At 44.7% G+C, this 25,865-nt stretch overlaps 3 protein-coding genes across 9 annotated transcripts in view; 1 reads left to right on the top strand and 2 right to left on the bottom strand.

The window, feature by feature from the left end:
- Positions 1–577: 577 nt before the first annotated feature.
- Positions 578–5,624, bottom strand: ARL14 (ADP ribosylation factor like GTPase 14). The gene is made up of 2 exons (XM_027777767.2): positions 5,261–5,624; positions 578–2,637 (listed from the first exon to the last, which is right to left on the bottom strand). Exon 2 carries the CDS (start codon positions 2,544–2,546, stop codon positions 1,971–1,973), a length of 576 nt encoding a protein of 191 aa, XP_027633568.1. The 5' UTR covers positions 2,547–2,637; positions 5,261–5,624; the 3' UTR covers positions 578–1,970.
- A 1,249-nt stretch (positions 5,625–6,873) lies between these two features.
- B3GALNT1 (beta-1,3-N-acetylgalactosaminyltransferase 1 (globoside blood group)) lies at positions 6,874–18,277 on the top strand. Of its 6 annotated transcripts, XM_055816978.1 has the most exons (4): positions 12,339–12,504; positions 16,661–16,920; positions 17,535–17,713; positions 18,143–18,277. In XM_055816978.1, coding segments are annotated over exons 1-4 (591 nt in total). In that variant the 5' UTR covers positions 12,339–12,353; the 3' UTR covers positions 18,144–18,277. The 6 variants fall into 6 exon arrangements, 3 of the variants coding, with proteins under 3 accessions (XP_005228958.1, XP_055672953.1, XP_055672952.1); XR_008749364.1 differs by lacking the exons at positions 12,339–12,504; positions 18,143–18,277 and adding an exon at positions 6,874–7,082 and having other exon boundaries at positions 17,535–17,665; XR_008749365.1 differs by lacking the exons at positions 12,339–12,504; positions 18,143–18,277 and adding an exon at positions 11,048–11,175 and having other exon boundaries at positions 17,535–17,665.
- The window catches only part of PPM1L (protein phosphatase, Mg2+/Mn2+ dependent 1L), a 108,037-nt gene continuing 95,354 nt past the window's right edge, over positions 13,183–25,865 (bottom strand). For both annotated transcript variants that reach the window (XM_055816976.1, XM_027778224.2), the window contains exon 4: positions 13,183–22,939. In XM_055816976.1, the coding sequence (XP_055672951.1) occupies positions 22,593–22,939 (347 nt within the window). In that variant the 3' untranslated portion in view covers positions 13,183–22,592. The remainder of the gene's footprint in view (positions 22,940–25,865) is intronic.

Raw genomic sequence — 25,865 nt, 5'->3', positions numbered from 1 at the left:
TCCCTATGGAAGTCCCGAGGCCAGCAAACTATATTCAGGTTTATTATAATAGACACGATTAAACTAGTGGGAGAATTCAATGTGTAACATACACATGCAAATGTTTATAAATATATTGATCTGAAATAGTACATTTTCAACATTGAATCGTCAGGTTTAGAAAACTAATGTTCCCATTGTGGCTGACTTTTAAGAATCTTTTTGGGGACAGAGGATGTTATTTTATATTGAGCCCAAATCATCAGACCAGGCAATACAAGTCTAAATACTTTCTCAACATGACTCAGGATTTAGCCTGTAGTAATTACTGTCAGTATGAGTGACAACTGCTGTTGAGAAACCTTCCTTTGTTTACTATTTCAGCAAATTCACCTGATGATGTTTTTGTCTTTGAATTATATATGCATGAGACAACAGGGTATGTCTGGGTGTTTTTCTTGCTGCTTCACCTTTCTACAACTTGAAATTCCTGCCTGTTTATTAGTAAGAACTAAATGTAAATTTCTTATATTATTACTTGGCATAATCGTTTTGTTTACGAAAAAAGCTCGTAACAAGCTTTTACAAGTGAGAAAAGCTCACAAGCTGACCTTTGCTACAACTTTTTTCAGAGCACATAACTGGGGGGGGAAATTTTGTTAAGGGACTGTTGAGGCACAGAGTGATCAAATGACTTGCCCATGGTCAAAGATTGTGGTAGATGTAGGGAAAAAAAAATAATATGACTATCTAAGCAAGCATCCTAACCACCGGAGCATGCTATGTCTGCAGACACTGCCCAAGGAGGCAGAAATAATTGGGCTGGATTTTCTGGGACTGTATAACCAATAATTAGATGGTCTCTTTACTCTTGCTTTTAAAAGAGCAGGCCCTGTTAACATTTCAGCCTTAGTGTTTAAAGTGTTCTCATGGTTGATACAGTTCAATTAGTCTTGTAATTATGAATCCTTCGATGCTTAATGGACCTTATGAATGAATTGGAATACTAATTCACTCCATCGATCAGGAAATCTAAACAGAAATTTCATTTGGAATTTTTTTTCTACAAACTATAGTAAGAGGATCAGCAATTTGGTGCCAGTTTTATCTCAAGTTTAATTAAACCTAAATTTATGAGTAACAAAATTTCAGTTGGATTCAGTACAGGCAGGACAGGATCCATCATGATCTATAAAATTGACAAGGAGCCAACATCCCCATTCCTCCCCACTTTATTCCCCACACAGACAACGGGGATGAGCGCTTTGCTGGACCAATCCTGTGCTGGCTTCCACCATCCTGCTCTTGGCTACGGGTAGCAATCCAACAGCACAGAAGCAAAGAGATCGGTACCTGGAAGTCTGTAATGAAGGGACATCAGACCTACACCTTACAAACAGCACCAGATCTTTGTTTTGTCAGTGACTTGATGAAGTGAAGATCCTGTTTGTTAAAATCTGTTTGGAGTAACTGGTTCCAGAATGCAATAACATCCAACAGGTATTTCAGATTCATAGGATCTCCTGTATATAACTAAGAGTTTAAGCTCTAAACTGACTATATTTTTACATGAGAAATACATCCATGGAGCATTTATTACAAAACAAACATTTTATCCCTCGCTTTTCTTGCTGAATGAACGACTTCACTATTTTATATCTTGACAAAATGACTCGATTTAAACATTTGAAGCACTGCTCACCTATTTTGTTTCCACCTGCTAAAATTCGGAAGCTCAACTTCACCTCTTTGATCATCCAACAGCCACATTTCTGAGCAGAATAACCCCAAGTATACCGTCACCAATGAAACACTGCAGAGTGGCATCTCAGAAGCATGTGCAGGTGTAACAGTATCATCAATTATTGTCAAGGTTCTTTATAGATATTTACTGATAAGAGTTCTCCAGAATCCAGTATTTTCAGATTTAGTCCAACAAAATGTATTCATTAATGTTCATGAGAATGCGATGATAGAAATTCTTGAAGAGTTTAAACTTCCTTAGAGATTGTAAAAGTCTCCTTTGATCTGCTGTAGTGTTTTGAAAACATGGTTAGCCTTTGGAGAGCTTCTGATAAACCTTCTCCTGTGATGGCACAACAGGGTTGTACATACCAATTTCTGTCACTGCAGTACTTCTTCATGTTGAATTTCCTGGTTATTTCCTCAGCGTTCAAAGCTCCAGGCAGATCCTGCTTGTTTGCTAGCATGACAACTGGTATGCTTTTCATAAATTCATTCTTTAAAATGAGTTCAAATTCTTTCTTTGATTCTTCCAGACGTTGCTTATCAGAGCTGTCCACAACGTACAGAAGTCCATCTGTGTTTTCCAGGAAATTGCACCAGACCTGTCTCATTTTCTGTTGTCCTCCAACATCCCAAAATGTCAATGTAAAATTTCTCTCGGTTTCAATCATATCAACATTAAAGCCAATTGTTGGAATTGTTAGAAAAACATCATTATACTTGAACTTGTACAACAGTGTAGATTTTCCTGCAGAATCAAGTCCTAACATCAGTATATTAGCTTGCTTGACTTTGGAGTGCTTGGTGTTCTGGAGGCCCATTTGTGCCGCGGGGTTCTCTAGCAAGCCCTTAAAGGTGAAATTCCCTGTCTTCTGTGAAGTTGATTTTTGTCAGCAATGTGTCTGTCTGCCTCTGTGAGACGAAGCACAAAATGTAAGGAAGAGGAAGAAGCAGCCTTGAGATATGGAAAGTAAGTAAAAGCTCTGTACAAATGCTTGCTGGCTTTTACCAACTTGATAATATGCAAAGAGTATTTATGATGGTGCACTGTACATTGCCAAGCCTGTGGGTGGAACAGCTATGAGTAACATACCAATTGGTCACAAGCACAAAGGTTACAGTCTTTGAACATGTTTGAACAGTGAACCACACTTACAGGACCATTTAAGAACTCTTTACAATGTAAATTGTGCAAACTGAACCCCCAGCAGTCTAGCTATACTCCCAGATCCCAAGGTCTAGGGAACTGCGAGCTGTCTGCTCTGTTTCAGTGTGTGCCCAGAGATAAATATGCCTTTATGACTGCATCTGCATCCATTTTGGAAAAGAAATTAAATATAAACACAGGCAGTGAGGAGGGGGAATCTTAAGGTTTGCCCATACTCAGCAAGCCACAAAATGACACAGTACCTGATTCATTGGTGCATCTCATGTCCCAGCAACAAATACATCTCAAATGGTTTAATCATAGAATCACAGAACGGTTTGGGTTGGAAGGGACCTTAAAGATCATCTAGTTTCAACCCCCAGCCATGGGCAGGGACACCTCCCACTAGCCCAGGCTGCTCAAAGCTCTATTGATCCCAGCCTTGAGCCCTGCCAGGGATGGGGCAACATGTGCCAGCGCCTTACCACCCCCACAGTGAAGAATTTCTTCCTGGTATCTAATCTAAATGTCTCCTCTTCCAGTTTAAAACCATTCCCCCTTGTCCCATCACTACATGGCGTTGTAAAAAGCCCCCCTCCAGCTTTCTTGTCAGCCCCTTCAGGCACTGGAAGCTGCTCTAAGGTGTCCCCGGAGCCTTCCCTTCTCCAGGCTGGACAACCCCAACCCTCAGCCTGTCGCACACCAGAGGGGCTCCAGCCCTCCGAGCATCTTCCTGGGCTCCTCTGGGCTCGCCGCAGCAGCTCCGTGTCCTCCTTATGCTGGGGGCACAGAGCTGGACGCAGGGCTGCAGGGGGTCTCACCAGGGAGGAGCAGAGGGGGACAATCCCCTCCCTCGACTGCTGGCCACGCCGCTGGGGATGCAGCCCAGGTGCGGCTGGCTTTCTGGGCTGCAAGCGCACGTTGCTGGGTCATGTTGAGCTTCTCATAAACCAACGCCCCCAAGTCCTTCTCCTCGGGGCTGCCCTCAATCCATTCTTTTCCCAGCCTGTATTTGTGCTTGGGATTGTCCCGACTCACATCCAGGACCTTACACTTGGCCTTGTTGAACTTCATGAGGTTCATGTGTGAGTCTACATGGGCACATGTAAACACATGTAAACTGGCTGCCTCCGACTCCCACAGTTACTCCTCTTGCCTGCTCATGCATGAAGCTGTCTGCTTGGATTACACTGTCAAGAGTTGTAAACTCGATGATTTATGTTTATATGAAGAAGATTAACCACACTTTGCATGGTGGAGACTAAATATCGATCTTACGATCTGGTCATTACTAAGATTCTGCTACCTGAAATTAATAATTTCAGTTAGCTTTGTTACGCTCAGTTGTTGCCCATGGATCTACGATGAAGATTTCCTTGAGGAAAGGAACGAGAAGGGTGGAGTAACTGAGTCTCAATTAAAAGACCTTTTTTTTGCCAGCATTCTAAATAGTGTGTGTGTGGGGAAAGAGGATAGAAAATTTAGTCTAGTATTATTTAATTCAAGTCTCCATTTTTTGGCAGTTAGTAGACCTACGCTGGGCTGGTTGAATGTACGCTGGGTATTGCAATACTTATTTGCCCTTATACCCAGATGCACTAGTATTACTTATTACCATGTGTCTTTGCTTCAGAAAGTACATAATCAGCAAAACAGATGTAAAGGTCTTCTGGCCAAATAAGCTGCTGACTGATAGGGTAATCATTTTGATAATTATGATATTGGTGGCTCAGGTATTACAAATGTTGCGTAAAATAAACCGCAGCCTTGACAGACAAGTTATAATCTGGTTTCTCTTGAAGCTAAAAGGGTTATACCGGAACTAATTGGGGGCAACAAAAGATGACAGTGACATACTCACAGTTGTACATTTTTCAAACTTAATAACATGTATAGATTACATGTAGGATTTTTTTTCAGGAGTGGGTCATGATGTATTAGACCAGGGAAGAAAGTGTTTGCATTTCTTTATAAATAATGTATATGAATGAATCAAAAGATGGGGAGACAAGAAACTATGCAAAACACATTGTTAACACAGTTGAATGAATCATAATTCCCTGCAAAATAGCATGCCATTTCCTTGAAATATGGTTATCTCCATCAAGGGCAAAACCTCCCTTCTGTGTGACCTGTGACAGCATGGATGGATGGTCCACGTCCCTGGGTGGTGCTCTGATTTAAAGATTACTCACAGTTCTCTGCTCTCTATGTTTGCTCCAACTGTATCTGATATTTATGGTCTCAACTGTTATTTCATTACATCAGACTATCACCTTAAAGAAGTGATTAACCAATCTCTGATTTTTTACAAGCTAATTAAATTTATTTCCAGGACAGAACAGCTAGCTTCTGAAGACTCCATGGTTTTGCAGTTTTTAACCTTACCTGAGTCAAACGTGAGTTTGGTTCAGAGCAGAATTTGGTGATGCAGAGCCGCTTCCAGTATGATTTCCCACATTGCTCTGGAGTTTATACACCAGCATGAGGTCAAACCAGAGCCGTAATCAGGTGCACCAGACACAGCGTGACACACACAGCCTTCTGCTTGCAGGTCCTGAATCTACATTGCACTGAAAGGTGACCATTTGACAGAATGAGAAGTGTACCTTTGATTTGTCCAGAGGTGTGTTTGCCTAGCCAGGGTGAGGCTATCTTGCTTGTGTAGGGTTTGCCTGCATGTTCGGTTTAAAAAAATGCAGAGTAATAGAACAAAACCAGGACAGCTGATTTACCACCAATTAATCTGAACTCAAACTTTGCACAATAAACGTTTCATAAATGATCTAAGTTCCTGAGTTGTCCAAGCAAGATATTCCACCATGGCTGCATGCTTTTGCAATGTGACAACATGTAATTAAAGTAATAATTCAGGGAGGCTTGGGGGTGAATCCTCACCATGGACTGAAGGTATTCAGCCTGGAGAAAAGGGACGGGGGGGGGGGGGACGGGACACGGGGGACGGGGGGGGGGGCACGGACGGGACGGGGGGGCAGGACGACACCTGATTGCTCTCTGCAGCTGCCTGGAAGGAGGCTGTAACAAGGTGGGGTTGGTCTCTGATCCCGGATAACAAGTGACAGGATAAGAGGAAACGGCCTCAAGCTGTGCCAGGGGAGTTTTAGCTTGGGTATTGGGAAAAATTCCTTCACTGAAGCGTGGCCAAGCACTGGAACAAGCTGCCGGGGGGGGGGGGGGGGGGGGGGAGTCACCATCCCTGGAGGTGTTTAAAAAACGCATAGATGCGGTGATGTGGTTCAGTGCGGGGTTAACGGTTGGACTCGATGATCTCAAAAGTCTTTTCCAACCTATGCGATTCGATGCTTCTATGATCGGTTCTAGCGGCAGAAGGATGAGAGCAAGTGCGGTTTGCAAACGGCTGCCTCCTGCCCTGCAGCCCCTGGGCTCAGTGTGACACCAGCCAGGCCCTGGTGCTGGCGCCGGGGCCCCAGGAGCGCGGCCAGCGGCCGGCCCCGAGCCCCCAGCGGCCCCGAGCCCCCAGCCCCGAGCCCCCAGCGGCCCCGAGCCCCCAGCCCCGCAGCCCCCAGCCCCGCAGCCCCAGGCAGCCCCCGCGGAACGCCATTTGCCGCGGCCCCGGCGGGCTGGCGGGGGCGGGTGTTTCCCGGTTCCCTCGGCGCGGGCAGCCGGTGCGAGCAGGACCCGCCGCCCTGGCCCTGAGGGGCCGCGGCCGCTGCGAGCGGGAGGCGCGACGCCGTGCCCGGCGGGCGGCAGGTGCCAGCGGCGGTGCCGGTGCCAGCGGGGCCGGGGGGACGTCGCGGCTCCTCACGGCGGCGCGCGCGAGGCCGGAAGGGCGCGCGGGGGCGCCGCCATTTGGCGCGAGAGGGCGGCTGAGGCGGCGGGGGCGGCTGAGGCGGCGGGGGCGCCCCGCTCCCGCTCCGCTCCCGCTCCCGCCCCGCTCCCGCTCCCGCTCCCGCTCCCGCCCCGCTCCCGCTCCCGCTCCCGCTCCCGCCCCGCTCCCGCCCCGCTCCCGCTCCCGCCCCGCTCCCGCCCCGCTCCCGCCCCGCTCCCGCCCCGCGTTCCCTTTTCGGCACAGGAACCGTTACATCGCTTCGAGTGTCTGTGCGGTTCCCGCAGAGCGCGGCAGGTGTCCCGCAGAGCCCGTTCTGCCTTGTGGGCCGGGACCGCGTGTGCGCGGCGACAAGTTGCCTAGAACGGAGAATGACGGTTGCTTGGGCGATTTGAAGTGAGAGTAAGTCATCGTTAAAGGCTATTTCAAATAATTTCTAAGATACTGTTATATTAGATCGTCGTACACCAGGATCTCGCAGAAATTCCTCTAGTTTTTGTTGGTCCTAAGCCCTATGAAGAAAACAAGAAGCCAGGAACAATGCAATGCTTCCAGATTATTTCTGCTAGTAGCTAATAAGTAAATAAATAAATAAATAAATAAATAGATATTTTTATGTACATCTAACATTATAAATATGGACTTTTTAAAAACTTTACACAGGGATATCCATTGGTTATGGTAATTATTAGACTTTAACGCATGTGGGAATTTGCCACCCTTTCCCTGTGAGGAATGCCAGCCCTCAGCGCTGCCTGGCTGTAGCGGAGGGAGGGAAATGTATCGGAACTCACTACAGCACATACACAGTACAGGTTTTCTTACATTTGTTTTAAAGTCAACCGATTTTATCTGCCAGCATAATCTCCAAATCGGTCGCTGTGAGCTTGGAAGCAAATGAAAGTGTTCCCCTGAAAGGAGCAGTTCTTGAGCTGGTGCTGCCCTGCTGCAACTGGAAGCAAAAACTGCCCCCAAGGAGAGCCTGGAAGGGGTGGAGAACCTGTCCTGGAAGGTCTGCAACTGCACTACTTCCAAGCAGAGGTGCCAGCAAAACTTGCAGACCTCACCACTTCAACATCGTTACTTTGTTTTAGGCGTTTGAAATAGAATGGAGGTTTTCGTGCCAAGGGCTGTGGTTAGGGTGTCAGCCCTGGTTTGCCCTTTTCTGCGTGTGTTTGCGCTCAATGTTGGAGGATGACTGCCTGTATTTTGAATGGTCGGCGCTGCGGAAATGTCTCATGTTTTGGGGAGTGTCGTTTCTACCCTGTGACCATTATAAGGGCTGTGTCTTGGCGAACTTATGACATCTGCCAAACAGTTTAGTGTGCCGCTGGAGCAGTGGGACCTCAGGGAAGAGACCGGCAGGGTCTGGACTAACTAGCTCCTCAGGAGTCGTACAGCAAACCAGCATTTTGCAGTGCATGTCCTGGATGCCCTGTGGTGCAGCCTTGTCATAAGGATTTAAGATTGTGTATTGCATAGTGTGGACAAAGGACCTGAATTAATGATTTATTTTTTCATTACCTAGCAGATCAGGCACTGGCCTCCAAATCTGTTGTTCACAGTATCACATAATCAGGCTTTTGTGTCCATAAATAATCAAAATACTTACAATCAGATTTTTGTTCCATTAGGTAGTCAAGAACTGATCAAAGTTTTATATGCTTTTACTTTAAATTGATCATCAAACTTTGAGAAATGTTATTTATATAAAATGAAATACGTAAGCACTGATACATGATTTAGGTTAGTTTCTTCCAGTTTCTTCTATAAAGCCGGAAAGTAAATATGAGATTGGCAAATCTAAACTTGTTTACAGTTATAATTGACTTTTGTAAATGCAGTTTGAATAGTCCCGATGGTAGTTTCCTTTGCACTCCAAACTTCTATTCTGTTTTAGTCACAGAATCGTGATTTTACTTGCATGTGTTTAATCCCTTTGGAGAAAAAGAAGTGAACCAACATAAAGCTTCTGGGGTTCTGTGTTTTTATAAGCTAGGACACTGGTCATTTTGGGAAGTTCTTACCAAACCTCAGCTTGTTCATTTGCAGTTATGTGAGGTACCTTTAATGAAGGATTGACTCCTGTTAGCCCCTCGGTATTTTTGAAGTAATGCAGCTTTGAAAGGAATCTGTCTGAGATTCTTCTATTTAAACAGCTATTTGTATAAAATTGCTTTAATACAGTTTAAGTGATGTGCTATGCATTGCTGGTGAATTGCGCTCCAAATGCTTCCTTTAAATGGTCATTAATATAAAGTCAAATTATACCCAGAAATACAAGGCAGGTGGGCTCCGGCAAATCAAATTCACCTGAATTCTAGTGTGCTGTGTTGGGGTTTGGATCTGTTTTTTTTAATATAAAACATTTACAAGCCCTGCAGTGATCTTTTTGAAGATAAGGTAAATAGTAATTAACTGTGCTGTGGAATTGAACCTTCCACCATCCTTACTGTGTCTTTGTGGATACTTCACAGTGTAGGGTAAATATTATTACTGCAAACATTGGAAATCATTTGGAACTCCCACAGTAAGACATTGTAGTTATTTTGGCTTGTCTAATATATGTTCACAGTGTATGTAGTTTTAAAGAAATACAGTAAAGGTAAGGACTGCTAAATGGAGGGTATGGGACTGAGATTTTATATTTAAATTTATATTAAAAAGTTGTATTGATTTGAATATCTAGTCCTGCCACTGCAGCGATGTCTTGAGCATGGACTCTATGTGGCTGTGTAAGTACTTGCACATGTAGATCGGACTCCAGAGCAAGATGTGTGGCTTTAATCGAAAAATGCTTTAGTTTGTCTTCATCTCTTGTGCTGATTGCCATTTTTGGTTTGTGTGGCGTGCCTGATGGAGCTGAGCGAATCTGTTGTGTTTTCATGCACTGGCAGATGGGGGTAGGCTTTTTAATGAAAATAAGGCAGATAGGATCCCTTCTTTAAAACTTAAATAGGTGGACGTAGCAGGAGGATTTGGTAGTGTCTTGTTTGCTTAAATGGAAAATATCAGAAGAATTCACAAAACTCCTTTAAGATTTGAAGCTCGTCTACTGGAGTGGATACCCTGCTGCTCCCATTACATCAACTGTAAAGCTGCTATGACAAAGTTGGTTGCAAAGCCCCCTTCTTAAATCACTTGATTTAATAAGCACATATTAGATAATAATTGATTGCTGTATAATGTTGCGTGTTGTGGGAGCAGCCACTTCTTTGGGCAGTGTCAGAGCTCAGTCTGTCTGTCAAGACAGGTTTGTGTTCGCGTGACTGCAGCTCTGACACTGTTCGTAAGGAAGCTGATTTTCTCTGTCTCCCCCCGTCACCTATTCAGTCAATTCAGAACAAGCAGCTGCTGAACCCTTAAATGAGGGATGAAATACTTGGGCTTCTCTTTTTACCTGCTTGCTTGGCTGATTTGACCCAGCTTATAAAAACTAGTAGGACTTCCTTTCTATACAAATTCTGGAAGCTTCTGAACATCAATTTGCTGAGCCCTTTGTAGCCATTAGATTTTGCACATGGTATTCCTTCCCCGAGATTTAATTGAGTTGACAACGTGCTGAGATCTCTGTGATCACAGTGCTTGACGTGTGCTCTTTTGTGATCAGGTTTATGTAAGGCACATTTCCAGGGTGAAAGCTATGAGGTTTCAATCCATACCATCCTCAGTAGCAGCTCAGTGTTCTGCTCATACTCATTTCTGGGATACAACAGTGATTTCTGGTGTATAGGTAACGCTGGACCACAGTCTCGGATTCGCCTTCCATTATATTACAGCGTGCTTTCAACTGACACTTCAGGCAAGACAAGAAAAATGCCGTATTTGAATAACAGCATTCTGAACACTACTGTTTCATTTCTTTTTTTTAGCAAGAAACACACTTCAGGACTTGTGGTACAGGTTTTGAAGTCACTGACTGCTTCTGCAAATTAGTTGCTGCCCAGTTCCAGTTAGTATCATGTATATAAGACTGTTAAAATGGATTTTTTTGTTTCTCCTTGTATTTCCTGTCCTTACGATGTGGTACCTAGCTTATTTTTCCAACACTGTGATTGAGCATACAAACCTTACGTATTTCTATGAATATGAACCGATTTACAAGCAACAGTACCTTTTCACACTGCGGGAGCGCTTGAAATGCAAAGATGTAAATCCACTTCTAGTCATCTTGGTGTCTTCAAGTCCTAAGGATGTGGAGTCAAGGCAGGCCATCCGGATAACATGGGCATCTCAGAACTTCTGGTGGGGACATCGAATTCTGACCCTGTTCTTACTAGGACAGGATACTCAAAGAGAAGACAATCCTGCAGCACTGTCGGTAGAAGATGAAAGCATCCTCTGTGGTGACATAATTTGCCAGGATTTTATGGACACTTACGACAATCTCACCTTGAAAACGATCATGGCGTTTCGGTGGGTCAGTGAGTGCTGTTCAAATGCTAGATTCCTCATGAAGACCGATGCCGATGTCTTCATCAATACTGCTAACCTGGTAGAATTTCTTCTGAAGCTGAATTCCTCAGAAAGTGTTTTTACTGGTTATCCTCTTACAGATAACTTTGCCTACAGGGGCTTTCACAAAAAAATGTACATCTCACAACCTGAATGGATATTCGGTGTATATCCTTCGTATTGCAGTGGGTTGGGTTATATATTGCATGGAAAACTGGCTCTGAGGATTTATGAAATGATGAGTCATGTCAAACCTATTCGATTAGAGGATGTTTATGTTGGAATTTGTTTAAATATACTTAAAGTGAACATCACTATTCCAGAAGGTAAACAACAATTCTTTCTTTATAAAATTAATTTTCATATTTGTAAGTATAGAGATCTGATTGTGGTGCATGGCCTTACATCAAGTGAAATAGTCCAGTTTTGGCAGGATTTGTCATCAAACACTTCAGTTACTTGCCTTTGATTCTGTGATCATGTATGAACTTAAAACTATTCGGTGTAAAACCGTTAGAAGTACAGGGCAGCACAAAACCAGAGCTAAAGAGATGACTTTAGCTGAAGGAGGGCTGTGCTGCCGGGGCAAAGCTGCAATGGCAGCGCTCCTTTGGGACATTTTAATATTCTTAAATAAAAATATTAGGAATTCAGAAAGCACTTTTCCATGTCTGTCTCCCACACGTGCAGGATACTGCGGAATACTCTCCCCGTCTTCCTGTGGTGCTTCTCCATGTGGTGTGCTGTAACCACGGGATTTCTACATGAATCTTTTGGAATGTATAAAATGTCACTGTGGAACAATGTTTATGCCAAGAAACTGGCTTTGATGGTGCTTCCCAAATTCCTACTTTGATTTTTTTTTAATCTTTTTTTTTGCAACTGCATAATCCTTTGCCACTCCCAAGTATTTGTTCTCTGCCTAGCATGGAACTTAGAACAACCTTCTTTGTCCTGGTTTCAGCTGGGAGAGAGTTAATTTCCTTCTCTATAGCTGGCGCAGCGCTGTGGTTTGGGTTTGGTGTGACAGCGGTGTTGACAGCGTGCTGATGTTTCTGGTTGTTGCTGGGTGATGTTTATACTGAGTCAAGGACCTTTCAGTTTCTGGGGCCCTGCCAGTGAGAGGGCTGGGGGGCACCGGGAGCTGGGGGGACCCGGGAGCCGGGGGGACCCGGCCGGGACAGCTGACCCCCCTGACCCCAGGGTACCCCAGACCCTATGGCGTCACGCTCAGCACGTACAGCTGGGGGAGAAGGAGGAAGAGGCACGGGACATCCAGCATTACGGTGTTTGTCTTCCCGAGTAACGGTTACGCGTGACGGAGCCCGGCTTTCCTGGGGATGGCTGAACGCCTGCCTGCCCATGGGAGGTGGTGAATGAATTCCTTGCTTTGCTTGCGTGCGCAGCTTTTGCTTTACCTCCTAAATTGTTCTTACCTCAACCCCTGAGTTTTACATTCCTTTCCAACTCTTCTCTCCATCCCTCGGGCTGAGGAGGGAGTGAGCGGCAGTGCTTGGTTGCCAGCTGGGGTTAAACCACGGCAGCCTTTCAATGCATCACCTCAGTAATCCTTCTGGGCGCGTTGCACCTTCTTATTTACACGTATTGCCTCCGTAGTTGCTCTGAGAATGTTACAAGCCTGTGGATTTTGTGGGGTCTGCAGGAGCTGATGGGAAGTTCCAAAAATGTGATGCACTGTGTGTGTGTATTTCTAGCTATATTTATATACATATAAAATAGAACGGCTTTGGTGGCTTTGACAATGTGTGCAGACTCTGGAGGGCTAGATGCAGGCGAGTTCATGTGCAGTTTAATGACTAGACATCTCTAGTATATCGGGATAATCAAAACCCGCATCTGTAAAAGCAGACGTGTGTGTGTACTGATGCATCCCCAGAGCTTTGGAACCACACAGGGAAGATTAAAACATTTATACAATGACTTTATATCTGTTTCTAAAATAGTTTTCTTTCTTCAAATTTTTGAATCAAAAAAGTAAGAAATACCAAGATGTGTATTTCTTAAAGAAGACAAGCTCTACTACATCTGTAAAGACAGGTTTTTGAATCACTTTATTCGTATCAGCAAGGCCAAGTTTTCAGTAGTTTACACTTCTAATAGACAACAATACAGAATTTGCAATTGCATTAACATAATTATTCTTGACACACCCACTACACAGTGAAGGCAACATCCTGTACACCTAGAATGACAGAGCACTGCCACCTTATTTGTACTACAGCTAAGATGTTATGATGTATTTACATTTGGCTGTCTTTCAGATAGTCTCTTAGAGACAAATTAGAAGAGGTGCAGAAACCTCTAGTACCAAGTTGGAGGTTTCACCAGTTTTTTTGTTACATTGTGATTATGGTTGGTACTGAATCTCGCTATCTTTTCAACAACTGCACATGTTTTTTGATGGAATAATAGGATGTGTTGGTTTTTTTAGATATAAAAATGAGGTCTTGGGGACAATACTCTCTAGACAAGTATTTCAGATGTCAGTGTTCTAAGAATTTATGTTAAGAAGGTCAAAGTTTTCCAAAAATAGATTTCTTTTGTTAAACTAAATAGCTAAAGATACAGTATTGCATAACTGAGGGAAGAATGCTATTGTATTTCTAGAAACAGGTAGAACTGCAGCCGTTCCTATGGGTTTCGGATCTGTTGTTTGATTGTACTGTGGTCAGATCCTGAGAGCTCTGTGAGAAGTGTTTAACTTGTTCTTTGATTGTTTATACACCTTAAAAAAAAAAACCTCCATTTTTTTTAGAAACCTGCCATGTTAAATGTTTAGAAATAAATAGTTTGTCATGAGAACACTGATACTACAGCACACATTGTATTGCTTTTTCAAAAAAAAAAAAAGTAATTGTGAAAGACTACGCAATCTTCAGAAACTGGATAGATAAAGCAGACAGTGCTCCTGTTGAGAGAGTACGAAACGAGTATCAAGAGAACTGGCTGTGCGGGGCTGCACTAAAAATGCAACTGTCACCAAGCACGGTATTTTTTATATTTGTGCCCCAGAACAATACTACTGATTGTAGATTACAAGGCTTTTGCTTTCACAAATGCAGGTTTATACACAGTGATCTGTTTATGCCACCTGAAATTTAACCTAAAGTGACATCAATTCTGCAAGAAATTTACATTGGAAAATATGCCTGCACCTGTTCTGTTTTTTTTTTACAAAACCCTCATTTCCAAATCTGGTTTGTATTTGAGTCTGACCTTATTATTGCTTAAAAGACCATAAAAATTCATAACTAAGCTAATGTTTCCACTTAAAGCAAGTATCAGGGAAGTTTCTAGTGTGTGCAGCCATGCAAGAGGTAAAAAAAAGCTTAAAACTGTGAACTAATATAAACATTTAAGTCAGCGGTGGGCCCAAATTGTATAGCATCTGCCTACAATATTGTACTAAAAATGAAGTTTAAACCACTGGCTAAGATTTTTCCAAATCCTAAGGCTCCTTTTGTCGTGCAGGCAGGTGGTTCGGAAAGCTGTATTAAATCAGAATCCCAAGCACTCGTGATGTGGGTATGAAAATGGGGCGCTCTGACTTGCAAAGCCCAATAATAATCCATCAGTCGAAGGTGTTGGGAAACCACTGCTGGGTGGGCAGCAAAAGAGGTTTACAATGTGAAATGTCAAGCCTGTGCTGCCTGTATGTCACTTCGGAAGAGTTAAAAAGTCAAATGTATCAATGCTTGTGTGCATTGGAGAGCAGGCAAGCTCAAAGTGAACCATGAAGCAGTACGTGCTGCCAATTCAGGGCATTATTCTCTATGATCAGTTCGCTATTAAGAGGACACAGACGGTTTGGAGTATTTTCCTAAGTTTTGCCTTACGTTTTCTAGTCACTACTAAAGCCTTCCAGTGGAAGTTCATTGCGAGTAACTCATGAATGCCTGGATGCACAATAAATAATGTAATTTTTATCACATTTCTTTCAAATTTAAACTAAAAACTGATTGAAGGTTGTTAACCAAGCGATGCTGAGTTCCTGATAGGTGTCCCTGGGTTACGTTAGGTATGTTGAAGAAGTTTGGGAGGCAGAACTTTGCTCCGTATTCCTAAAATGTTTGTTAATCTCCATTTTTGTCTGAGTAGCGTGTATACCATTTTGGTTGTTCAGGAAGTACTTTACAGTTCACCTAAGGTCGAGGTGGTAGGGAAGGAGATGTCGCACTTTCTGCACTCTCTGTTAAATTAGGCTTGCCAGGTTTTAATGCAGTTACTGTATGTTGCATATTGAGCTGTAAACCGTATCCAAATGCAAGTACTCCATGTAGGAGGGGAAGAAAACCAAGTTAAACTGAAGCTAAGCAGATGGTTGGGTTTGGTGGTGGGTTTTTCGTGTGTAGTTGAGTCCACATTTTAAAGAAACCTAAAATTGTAAAACCAACACAACCCGCTCCCCCCTCCCCTATTTATATATTGGGTTTCTAAAAATCCTAAAGCCACTTCCTTTCACAGGACTAAAGAGAGCATAGCCTGTCTCCGAAACGCTGCTGTTACGTGATGCTTCGCTAAAGGTGGTATCGACCTGCAACTCAGATGAGGAGGTACTACCTGTGGTACAGCACCGTTTGTCTCACCTGCCCTTGTGGGACTCTGGGACTTAGTTTTCCTCCTATAAAATAAGGACTGAACAGTATAAAATTTACCCAAAGTCACCTCCCTTGGGATGGTTTACATACCGGAGCTCTGTTTACCTCTAGCCTTCTGACAGCTGCTGCACAGTGTGTTCGTTTTCCAGACCACATTAATCCCAATAATCTGAATGAGTGGGGTTTATACAGTGTGAGGGTGTCACGGCCGCCCCGGCTGGGGTGGGGCTCAGCCCAAACTCCTAGCTGCTTCTCTCAGTAATGCTTTGCCTGCGGTGGTCCTCCACCTAGGAGTAAAGTGCAGTGTCCCCTGAGCTTGCAATAAAGATAAAATCTTAAAAACATTTCTGGCTTTGAGTGAAAAAAATGTTACAAACAAGCCTGAAGAGGCTCTTATCTACAATAATACAGCCGCCTCCTACTAAATGGAAGCTGTCCTTAACCAAGATGGATTGCCTAAACATTGCGCTTTGTTATCTGGTGTGTTGTGTAGGATTTTTGTTAACGAAGCTCTGACCTGCCCTTGCAGAGTTCCAAACGTGCAGTTCATTCTCGAAATGACTGTCTCGAGTGTTTCTCAGGGAGTGTTTCCCAATACCCTGTGTAAAAGCGGTTTTACAGCCGCTCAGTGTAACATTCGCACAGTACGTGTTTTAAAGTTGTTTTTCCACACCCCGCTCCTAACAACTTTGTAGTTAAGTTACGTGACGGTTTGAACTTTTTAAAGAGTTGATTTCATTTGTAAATCCAGCATGGCTAGCCACCGCTTACGTTCTGTACCTAGCTTACATGCACAGGAACGACGTACCAAGGAGCAGCGAGTGATTCACTAGAGAGTGGAACTAGCTCTAAAGAACTTTTCCCAAACGAATCATGTTTTCAACATAACTAAATTTGTCTTTCCAGAAGGAAGAAATTTAAAAATGACACATGGACTTTGGCAGTTGTGTTGTGGGAGCCTCTGGCCATCAAGAACAGCTGGAGCCAGCGGGGTGCAGGGGCGCGGGAGCAGCCCGGCACGGAGCCAGCCTGCCTTCCCGGGGCGGCAGCAGCGTGGTGGCACCGGCACTGACGTGCGGGACGCTGAGCAGGTGTCCCACTGCCAGCCCACACAGCTGGACTTCAGGACTCTCATTCCTACCAGGATTAAAGCAAGTGCGGATCAAGTAAGTGCAGATCAAGTACGGTTTCACCTGAATTGCTCTCACACCCCTGAATACAGCGCATGAATTCCCGGAGAGCAGGGTTTGATAGTTCTGCATTTAGATTCCTAAAATGTTGTAACTGGTTATTAATTTCATTAACTTGGTGGAATAAAGGCTGAAGTAGATCTGAGCATCCACATTCCTAGAAGTACTAACACATTTCCAAAGGCTTAAAAGAATAGAGGGTTGGCCATTTAAATGCAGAAAAAAGTGCTTTATTTCCCTATTGCTCAACTAATTGGAATTCTTCCTTAAGACTGAGCAGCCCAGACACAGGAGCTGAGCTGCTCACGAAAGTGGATTTCAAAACTTTACTCAAGAACTGCTCTTGTTGTGAGCATCTATCTATGGTTTTAGATAGGCTTCGGCTGCTTTGGCCGCACACGTTTTGCTTGACAGAGCGTCTAGACTATCATCTATAACCAGAGACACCTGATACCTACAACTTTAACTTACCTAAAGGAAAACTATATGTAAAGCAGCTGCTTACCTAAGCCTTAGACTGTCACCACTATATAAATAATAGTGATTAAAACTGCAACTCAGTATTAACTTAACTGTATATATCTCTTTAGATACGAGTCCTCAGGTTTAGGGAGGTAATTTATCACCATACTGACTGCACGGAGGGGCAGCAGCTCTGGATGTACAGCTGCCAACTTCCGCAGGACATTCTAAATTCTGACCCTGCGATGGTGCACAGCCAGCTTTCGGAATGGAGGCCTAAAAACCTACTTCAGGAAATGAAAGGCTGGTGAGTTTGGGTTTTTTTTTTCCTTTAGTATAATCACTTACTAGATGTTTCTCTGTGTAAAATAAGTATCAGATACATTAGCAGTACATTAATATTAAAAGCAAGGATGTCGTATATTCTAAGAGGCAGCTGAACAACAAAACTCCCTTACTTTCAAGATGCAGCGTTAGTGTTTATGTAGGAAACACTGTCAGCTCAAGCAGATGCAGTGCTTTAGTACTAACTTTTGTATTCTAACAACTTGACAACTTACATAATTTTCCCTTACATAAATGGTAAAATACCATAATAACATCAGCAGCAGTTGGTACTGGCCTTGTGTTCACAAGTCAGTGGACAATACATGATGTTGGATGGAATTTATTTATAGTTACCTAAACGTTCTATTCAGTAAAACAGGCTCATTCATTTCAAATTTTGTATTTTTAGAAATTGTAGGACCGCAGTGCTGATGCGAGCCTCACAATGCTGTCTGCGACTGTCCCTCCCCCGCGAGACAGGATCAATACGCCCAGACCACTCCTGCTGGATGTTGCAACAAAAGAAGCGGCGTACGATTTATACAAAATAAAATAGCGTCTCCTGCCGCCCCCGAGACTCCCAGTGAAGTATGGACTCTCCCAAGCTGGATCGCTGCGCTCTGTGTAAGCCGCGCTGTTGCCAAACATTTGGATCCCACTAACAAGCATTTAAAATGCATTCACCAAGGTTGCAAAGCCACCCACGTGGGAGGGGGAGCTGGCAGGGGCCGCAGGGCCGCACTGTGGTGTGCCAAACTTTCACGTCTGTTTTTTTAGCATCTGAGCGTCTGCGTTTCGTAGCTGCGCCTGCGGATGCACGCCTTCAGCCCGCGCTGCTCTGGCACTGCTATAAAATTCAGCCTGAGAGAACGGGCCTGCATTCACCTCCTCGTGAACTGCACGAGGGACAACGGGAACTTCTAATGACTTTTTTCACACGGGCTGAGAGCAACTACTCGCAGAATGCTGCGTGGGTACGTGCCGAGGCCAGGCCTGCCACTAGGCGGAGCTGCGATCGCACCTAACCAGGCCGGGACCGAGACCCGGCACCCCGCGGCTGCACCAGCAGCTACAAACGGGGATGGTTACAGTCCGTCCGTTACACCAGTGAAAAGCCCAACACCCCACTGGTATATAATCAGAACGATAAACTAAATGGCAGTCCATAAGCCAAATGAAAAGCTAAATGGCAGTATCTTTAAAATGCATGATGTGAGTTACACTGTTAGCTTGTAACGTCACTGGGAAAAACCCAAACGCTTCCAAGCTCTGGATGAGATGACTAATTACAAGGTACATTTTTTCATATTGGACCGTATGGAGGATGCTTTTTGGCAGCAACTTCATGTTTTTCTGCATGGGACGCTCTTGAGGAACAGATGTCACCAGTGGAGCTACTCGGGCTTAAGCAGCAAAAAATTCTGCGAACAAACACGGCCAGAGGGAGCTCTCAGGTCTGCACAAGCCACTGCAGCCGGACAGCATCTCCCTTTGCGTGCAGAGGTGCCCAGGCAGCAGGGAAGCAGCACCGAGGATGCCCCTGCGATGCTGTGACACATTCTGCCAGGCGGCTCGAGCATACGTGGGGTATTTCTGGTTACAGTGTCCAGCAGTGCTTTCCAGATGTAGGATGTATTATTAAGGCAGTGGAGGATCAGACCCTAGACTGTTTAGGTTGCATAAGCAATATGTACATTGGTTAATCTTGTCATCCAGCAGCTGTATGTATCACAGCAGAATTTGGCACAAATCAGCACGACTGGAAAGTTATAGGTGTCCAGATCTGCATTAAAAACTTCTTTGAAGACTTCTAGCAGGGAGCATAGGTAGGCACTGCGCATGTATGTGGAAGACCGCACAAAGCCTCTCATCTCCGTTAGTCCTTCATCTTTAAACAAACCTAAAGTAGCTATAACTATTTTTTTTAAATAATAAACCCAAAAGTCAACAACCTTACCAGAGATCATTGGCGTGAATGTCTTTGGCCAGGAGAGAGCTACTAGAAAGGTGGGAGTGTTGCAGAGAGAATTGAAGGTGCTAAAACATCTATTGTTGCACCTGCAGACGCTTGAAATAGGGCTGATTCAGTAACTGACTGGACAGGCCTGTGAGTGACAGAGTAAATGAGTCCTGGAGTAAATCTCCAGACATGCCTGCCGAGCAGTTCTGCATTGCACTGCACTATGTGTTTCCCCAAATCCTGCGAGCATGGCTTACTTCCAGAGCAGGCCACGTTCCCACTGCTTCCTCACGGCTGCCTCAGGAGTCTGTGAATGCCTACGGATTCCTGCCACCTCATTTTCCCATCTGTCTCGAATGCCAGAGCAACCGGCAGGCGAGCTGTGCTCAGCAGGTCGGGCACCCCCCGCAACGCTCGCTAACCTCAAGAACATGAGCTGCAGGAGCCTTAGTGGCAGCCATGAGCTTTTTGCTCAAGCGGCGTTAGCCTATAATGGTTTTTTTGGAGCTGACCACTGTTCCAGTTCCAGTTTCTCAAAGGATTAGTAGTGATGTCTCTGCTACACAAGCGTCCCTCGGCTTTAGAGTTCTGTAGGCTGCTGACTCTAATTCTTCTTTTCCCTGGGCAGCCATTTTGACAAACATCCAGGCTGTCCCCTCCAAAGAAAAGCCAGTACAACGGAAACATCAGCTGTGAAGGAGAAAGGAAAGGCAAACACGACATGCACCAGGAACTCTGCCTGGAGCACAGTTTGGATACTGCTGCTGTAGCATTACTGAGTACACGATTAAGCGCTCCCCATGAAAATATCACACAAGGTTTTCATTTCACAGCATTCTAACCTCAAATACCTTTTCAAAATAAAATAACTGAGGCGCTCGGCAATTATTAACATTCCCTGTTAGCTGCTCAATTTAACTGCACAGTTGCATTTAAAATTCACTGAATGCACAGTTCAAGAGATGTAAAAAGTACAAAATCTTCCATCCTCTGGGGAAGGACCGGTGGTGGGCTGGCTGCCTGCTGGCTTCAGAGGGTGCGGGACACTTCTGTACTCCTCTTTTCACTTGCCTGTTACTCAGCGTCAAGGGGCTCTACCCAGAGTCTGGGATGAGAAGAGGCTGCTAAAGGGTATGTGTACAACGTGAATAGCACTGGGAATAGCAACAGATCCAATTAAGAGTTGTGACGATCTCCAAACAGATGAAGGGAGGGAATTTTGTTGGGGAAGAGATACCCTAGGGACAACATGGAAAGACTAAGACGGACATTCCTTCTCCAGCAGAAATTTGTGCTCATTCATTTTTGCCTTGAGAGACACACACCCGCTCTGCACAACCACAACGCATCACAGTATTTTAGGGATCAGCAAGCCACTGGCCCCAAAACGCTGTAGGGTGATGAGAAATATTGCGTCTACCCAGGAAACAGACAACACTAGTTAACGCGCTGCACCCCTGATTCACCTCGGGACCTAAACGCGGACAGCCTCCACCACCTTCAAGATGAGAGACTTCAGCAGATCGGCCAGGACCACCCTGTGAGGGGAGGGAATGCCAAGGATAGCTGTAAGACGCGACAGGGGTAAGCCATCCATCCGAAATACTGACCTCCAGCTCAGGCCCTGGCTCTGTCCACTGACACGCGCTGCCCTGGCGCTCCGCGGCTGTTGCCTCTCGATCATGAAGCAGGCAGCTAAACTGTCAGAGGTAGAGCAAACTCAGACGGTCGTTGTTTAAACTTACAGCAGTCACAGATTCCAAAATTAAATACTGAAAGCTAGATCTAAACATATTTTTATGTAGATCTAACACAAGCTTTCATCTCCACAGTGCAGTGACACTACCTGGGATTTATACATTATACCAACACACGGTTCTAGAGTGACCTTCCCCCGGATTAACACCACAAATTAATCTGCAGCAGTACAAGGAAGTCTTTTAATAGGCTTGACTTCCATCTAGGTAGCTCTGCGGAATGCCCTGTTTTAATTAGTTTTCCAAACAGTCACTCAGGAAATTAATTTCATCTTGCATTCCTTTCTTTACACGTCTGTGAAAAGTCCATGCCAAAAAAACACTGTAAAGGGTGGGTCTCGGTGAATGACAGGCATCCTTCTATCACGACAGAGCCATTTTTTGCTATGGAAGGTGTCAGACCTCACCGTATTTTGTTGAACTTTAACATTAGTTGGTTTGAATACAATATGGCGTAGAAGAAATGTTATTAGAGTATCGCACAGACTGAGTAAACATGTGGCTTCAGGTAATTCAATAACTATACCTAATCACATGCTCGGTGGGGATTTATTTAAGGGGGGTGAGGTTAAACAAAGCGAGAGAGCCAGTTCTGTGGTAGCAGGCTAATAGTTGGCTCCTCTTCCTCCTTCATATCAATAACAGGCCAATAATCACAAACCTTTTCCTATACAACCTTATCACTGCAGATTAAAACCAGAAAGAGATGAGAAACATGAGAATCATTCTGAAGAATCACACCGATGAGTGAGAAGCAGCATCATTCCTATCACTTGCTCTTAAGCGGCAGCACTGCCCTGACCCTGCCGTGCACCTGAACGAGCCTTTGACTGTTAGAAATGATCAAATGGAATCAAACGAAATGCGCACACAGGATTTGTAAAGAAAATTCTGAAATGGAAGATTACAGTTAGTTTCTAAGGAGCAGCAAGGTCACAGGAGACAGGTACATGTGAACAAATGTAATTCTTATCACTCAGAATGAATTTGTTGTATTGCTCCTTTTGTTAAGCAAAGAACAAAGACCAGAGGGATCTGTTCCTTTTGTGTAGAACCTTAATGGTATTTACTACAGCTTTCTACTATGTTTAAAATGTAAGAGTTTGTTTTTAGTTCAGAGTGAGGCAGAGAACCGCTGGCAATTACTGTTCTTCCGTTTTGCTGCTATTCCTGAACTTCACCACCATCACTGTTATATTATCAGGACATCCTCTGTAAAAGGACTGTAGAACTATACTCTTTGCACCGAAGTGTGGTTCATCCAAGCGTTCCTTGATGAATCGGACAGCTTCCTCGTTGCTGAAAGCATCCCACAGACCATCCGACGCCAAGATCATGAACTCTGGCTGCAGTTTGTCCAGGTCAAAGGTAAGAATATCGGGGTCGGGAATGACAACATTCAGGTTCTTCAGAGGGTAATCTCCTAACGAGCGGGACATGGCCAGGATCCCCTGCACGCGCCAGGAGCCATTGAAGCTGATAAAACCACCTGGAGAGAAACACCAACACTTAAAGCCGTTCTTTTGCAAGTTAGAGCATTCGCCTGGCTCCCTGCCAGAGCCCCCCACCATTCCATCCTGCAGCATCCTGAGGCGTACAGACGTTACCGATCTCAGAAAGCAGGACATGGCTTAAGTAAAGCTCGGAGCGCTGCGGGGAAGAGCTGGATTGTGGCTGCTAGTGCTATTGAACCAGCTGAAGCAGGCAAGTCATGAATAGCTCAGCTTTCAAACGAAGCAGCTTCATGCTTTACTCCCCCAGAGACCGGCACCTTACTGAGCACAGGTGTCCCTGCAGCACACAACTTACTGGTCAGAAAGCCTCATGGCAACGTTAAGACAAAAATAGAGAAGGCAAATCTTTATGTTCTTGTGTTAGTGAACCTCCTTTTCCGTTTTCCCTGTTTCAGAAGATCTACGAAGGAAACAACACTGAAAACACCCTGCAGTAGGACGCACATCTCACTTTAAGGCATAAAGCAAAGCAGCAAGTGCAAAACCATTTATAGGCTCTTCCTTCAAGCTGCCTTGAATGAGCGGTGTCAAAAAGGACCAAAAAACTGCTGTGAACAAACGGATCGTGAAATTTTACTTCGAGTCGGAAAGATGCAGTGTGGGATCTGACTGACTGATTTTACCATCACCAGGATTAAGGCTACTTCTAGTTGAAAATATATTCTTTTATTTAGGGGTTACTTACAGCGAGAGAACATTTTGCACTGAAATCGATGACTGAGGCTGGCAGCCCCTGGTTGCTACACACTCTGGCTGTGCCAGGGAGGGAACAGCACAGTATTCAAGGTCAAAGAGTGAAACTGAGGCACCTTCAATTCCTGTGCATGCATCTGCGTGCCACTGTCTGCACTGTTCCACAGCAATATTCCTGCCACTGGAACGTGAATGAAAAGCTACTTGAGGACAAAAAGATTGCTAACATGGAACATTAAAATCTATGACGAAATTAGGGGAACTGTTGTCTTTTGTGTCTGCAAGCTGTCTGCTTTGGTGTTCTTATAAATGTATTTGTTCTTTGTCGATATCAGGACGTTTTCAGCTCTGCACCTCAGCCTATGTGTTATTTGCCAGTCACCTACTCACCTAAATCTTATGATAGCGTTTCCATTCCTGGTTGGCTGATCTAATCTGTAAATTCTTTCTGCTTTCAGGTGAAACTATATTTCATTTGTTGATTCATGGTTGCTAAAAGCTTGAAACTTGGTTTGTGTTAAAATCAGCAGAAACACCACTTTTTATCTGGGTGTTCAGAGCCTCCGTTGTGAAGATGCTTCCTTCCATAGCCAAAGAAAGGAAGGACCTGCGAGCCTACGGCAGCTCCCTCAAACACACCTCATCCAGCTGCTGCTGTAGGTTTTGGGGGCACCTCGGCTGAACGTTGCACAGCCACCTGCTCACCAGCTCTAGGTTTTTTCCTCAGCCATTAGGACTATAGTAACTGGAGTGTGATCATCTGTATGTATCGGAATGACAGGGGAAGCAAAAAGCAATAAGAAAAGGCAGTTTTAAGTAGACATTTTACACATAATTAGAGGAGAGCAATGCCTGCACCCGTTACTGTACCTGCAGAGCAGACAGCTGATGCTGCCGAGTTGCTGAGCACGCTTACTCCAGTCTTTGCAGGCTGTGCTTACGTGTACAAAGTGACTTTTCGGTGCCGTTCTCACATGGCACCTGGAACTGCCTACGGCACAAGTTGAATTCCAGTGGTCTGCTGAAGTGTCTGTTGGCACTTCTAGTATTTTCTTTTATAAAGCCTTCCATACAGAATACATAAAAATGCTCAGGGAAAAGCAAACATTCCGCAGCGCGGGCTGCTGCTGGAGAAGCAAAGGCATCAAAGAAAGAGAAGCTTTTTGGCAGCCGCACATTTTGCATGTTGGCAAGAGCTGAGCTTGGAGGATTATGTTCAAGGTGAATCACTTAAGTTTCCATCTGTGACAATCACCTCGTGGCTCTACAACCCACCTTCTTCACAAGCCCAAACCAGGGTGGTTTCCAGGCCACTGTCCTACACTGGTACAATATACATCGCTCAAGCGCCTGATCAGGAGCTTCCTTGTGTTTTCCAGGGACACCAACATCCTTGTGCCACAGGACATGCATTTCCCTTTCCCACAGCAACAGGTCAGAGCGGTGGGACCCCCACCTCATTTAGCTGCGAGACGACCAGCACCGCAGTACTTGTGCGCGTGTGTCAGCCAGGCTCTTGTTGAAAATAAATCAGTCCTGACAAACCTCCCGTAACCGGTGCTGTTAACTACACAGCCACGCTGCGGAGCAGGTAACTCCGCAGGATGTGGCACCTCGGCTCAGAGTGGAGGGCGCTGCCCTGCCCTCGTAGCTGCCACCTTTCCTTTTGGCCTTTGGCTGCAAGCTTGGGTACCAGGGACTTCTCGCTGCGCTGCACAATGCCCGTGAGAAACCTGAGCAGAGGCTTCAGTGCAACAGCTGCTCGAGCCCTGTTGGACTGATCAAAGGAATATTTTTTTTCTGGTTGTGGGTTGACTAAGACTTTGTACGTGGTTGCTGGGAACAGGGAAAAGAGCGGGACTGAATTAATTCCGCATCCGCTGACCGCTGACAGCAGCAAGCAGCGAGCCTCCTTAACATCCTCCATGGCAGCCAAAAATGATGGATTCGTTTAGACCTGTCACCCCAATGTTAACGCCCTGCTGAAACGCAGAGGGCAAGTCACGCTTGTCTTGGAGCTGTTGTTTCAGGCTGCCTCAAATTCATTTCTATCAGAATGAGCTTTGAAAGATACTTTCTCAACTGTGGCTATATGGGTTTAACTTTTAAATTAAATCTAACCCTACTAACACAAATGTGCAGTCATTTTATAACTATCTATAGGGCACTGGACAGTGCAGCTTGGTGGTGCAATGTGAAGTCGGAGCT

This window comes from Falco peregrinus, chromosome 12 (assembly GCF_023634155.1).
Source record: "Falco peregrinus isolate bFalPer1 chromosome 12, bFalPer1.pri, whole genome shotgun sequence".
Classification (NCBI taxonomy): Eukaryota; Metazoa; Chordata; class Aves; order Falconiformes; family Falconidae; genus Falco; species Falco peregrinus.
This window is presented reverse-complemented; position numbering and strand designations above follow the sequence as displayed.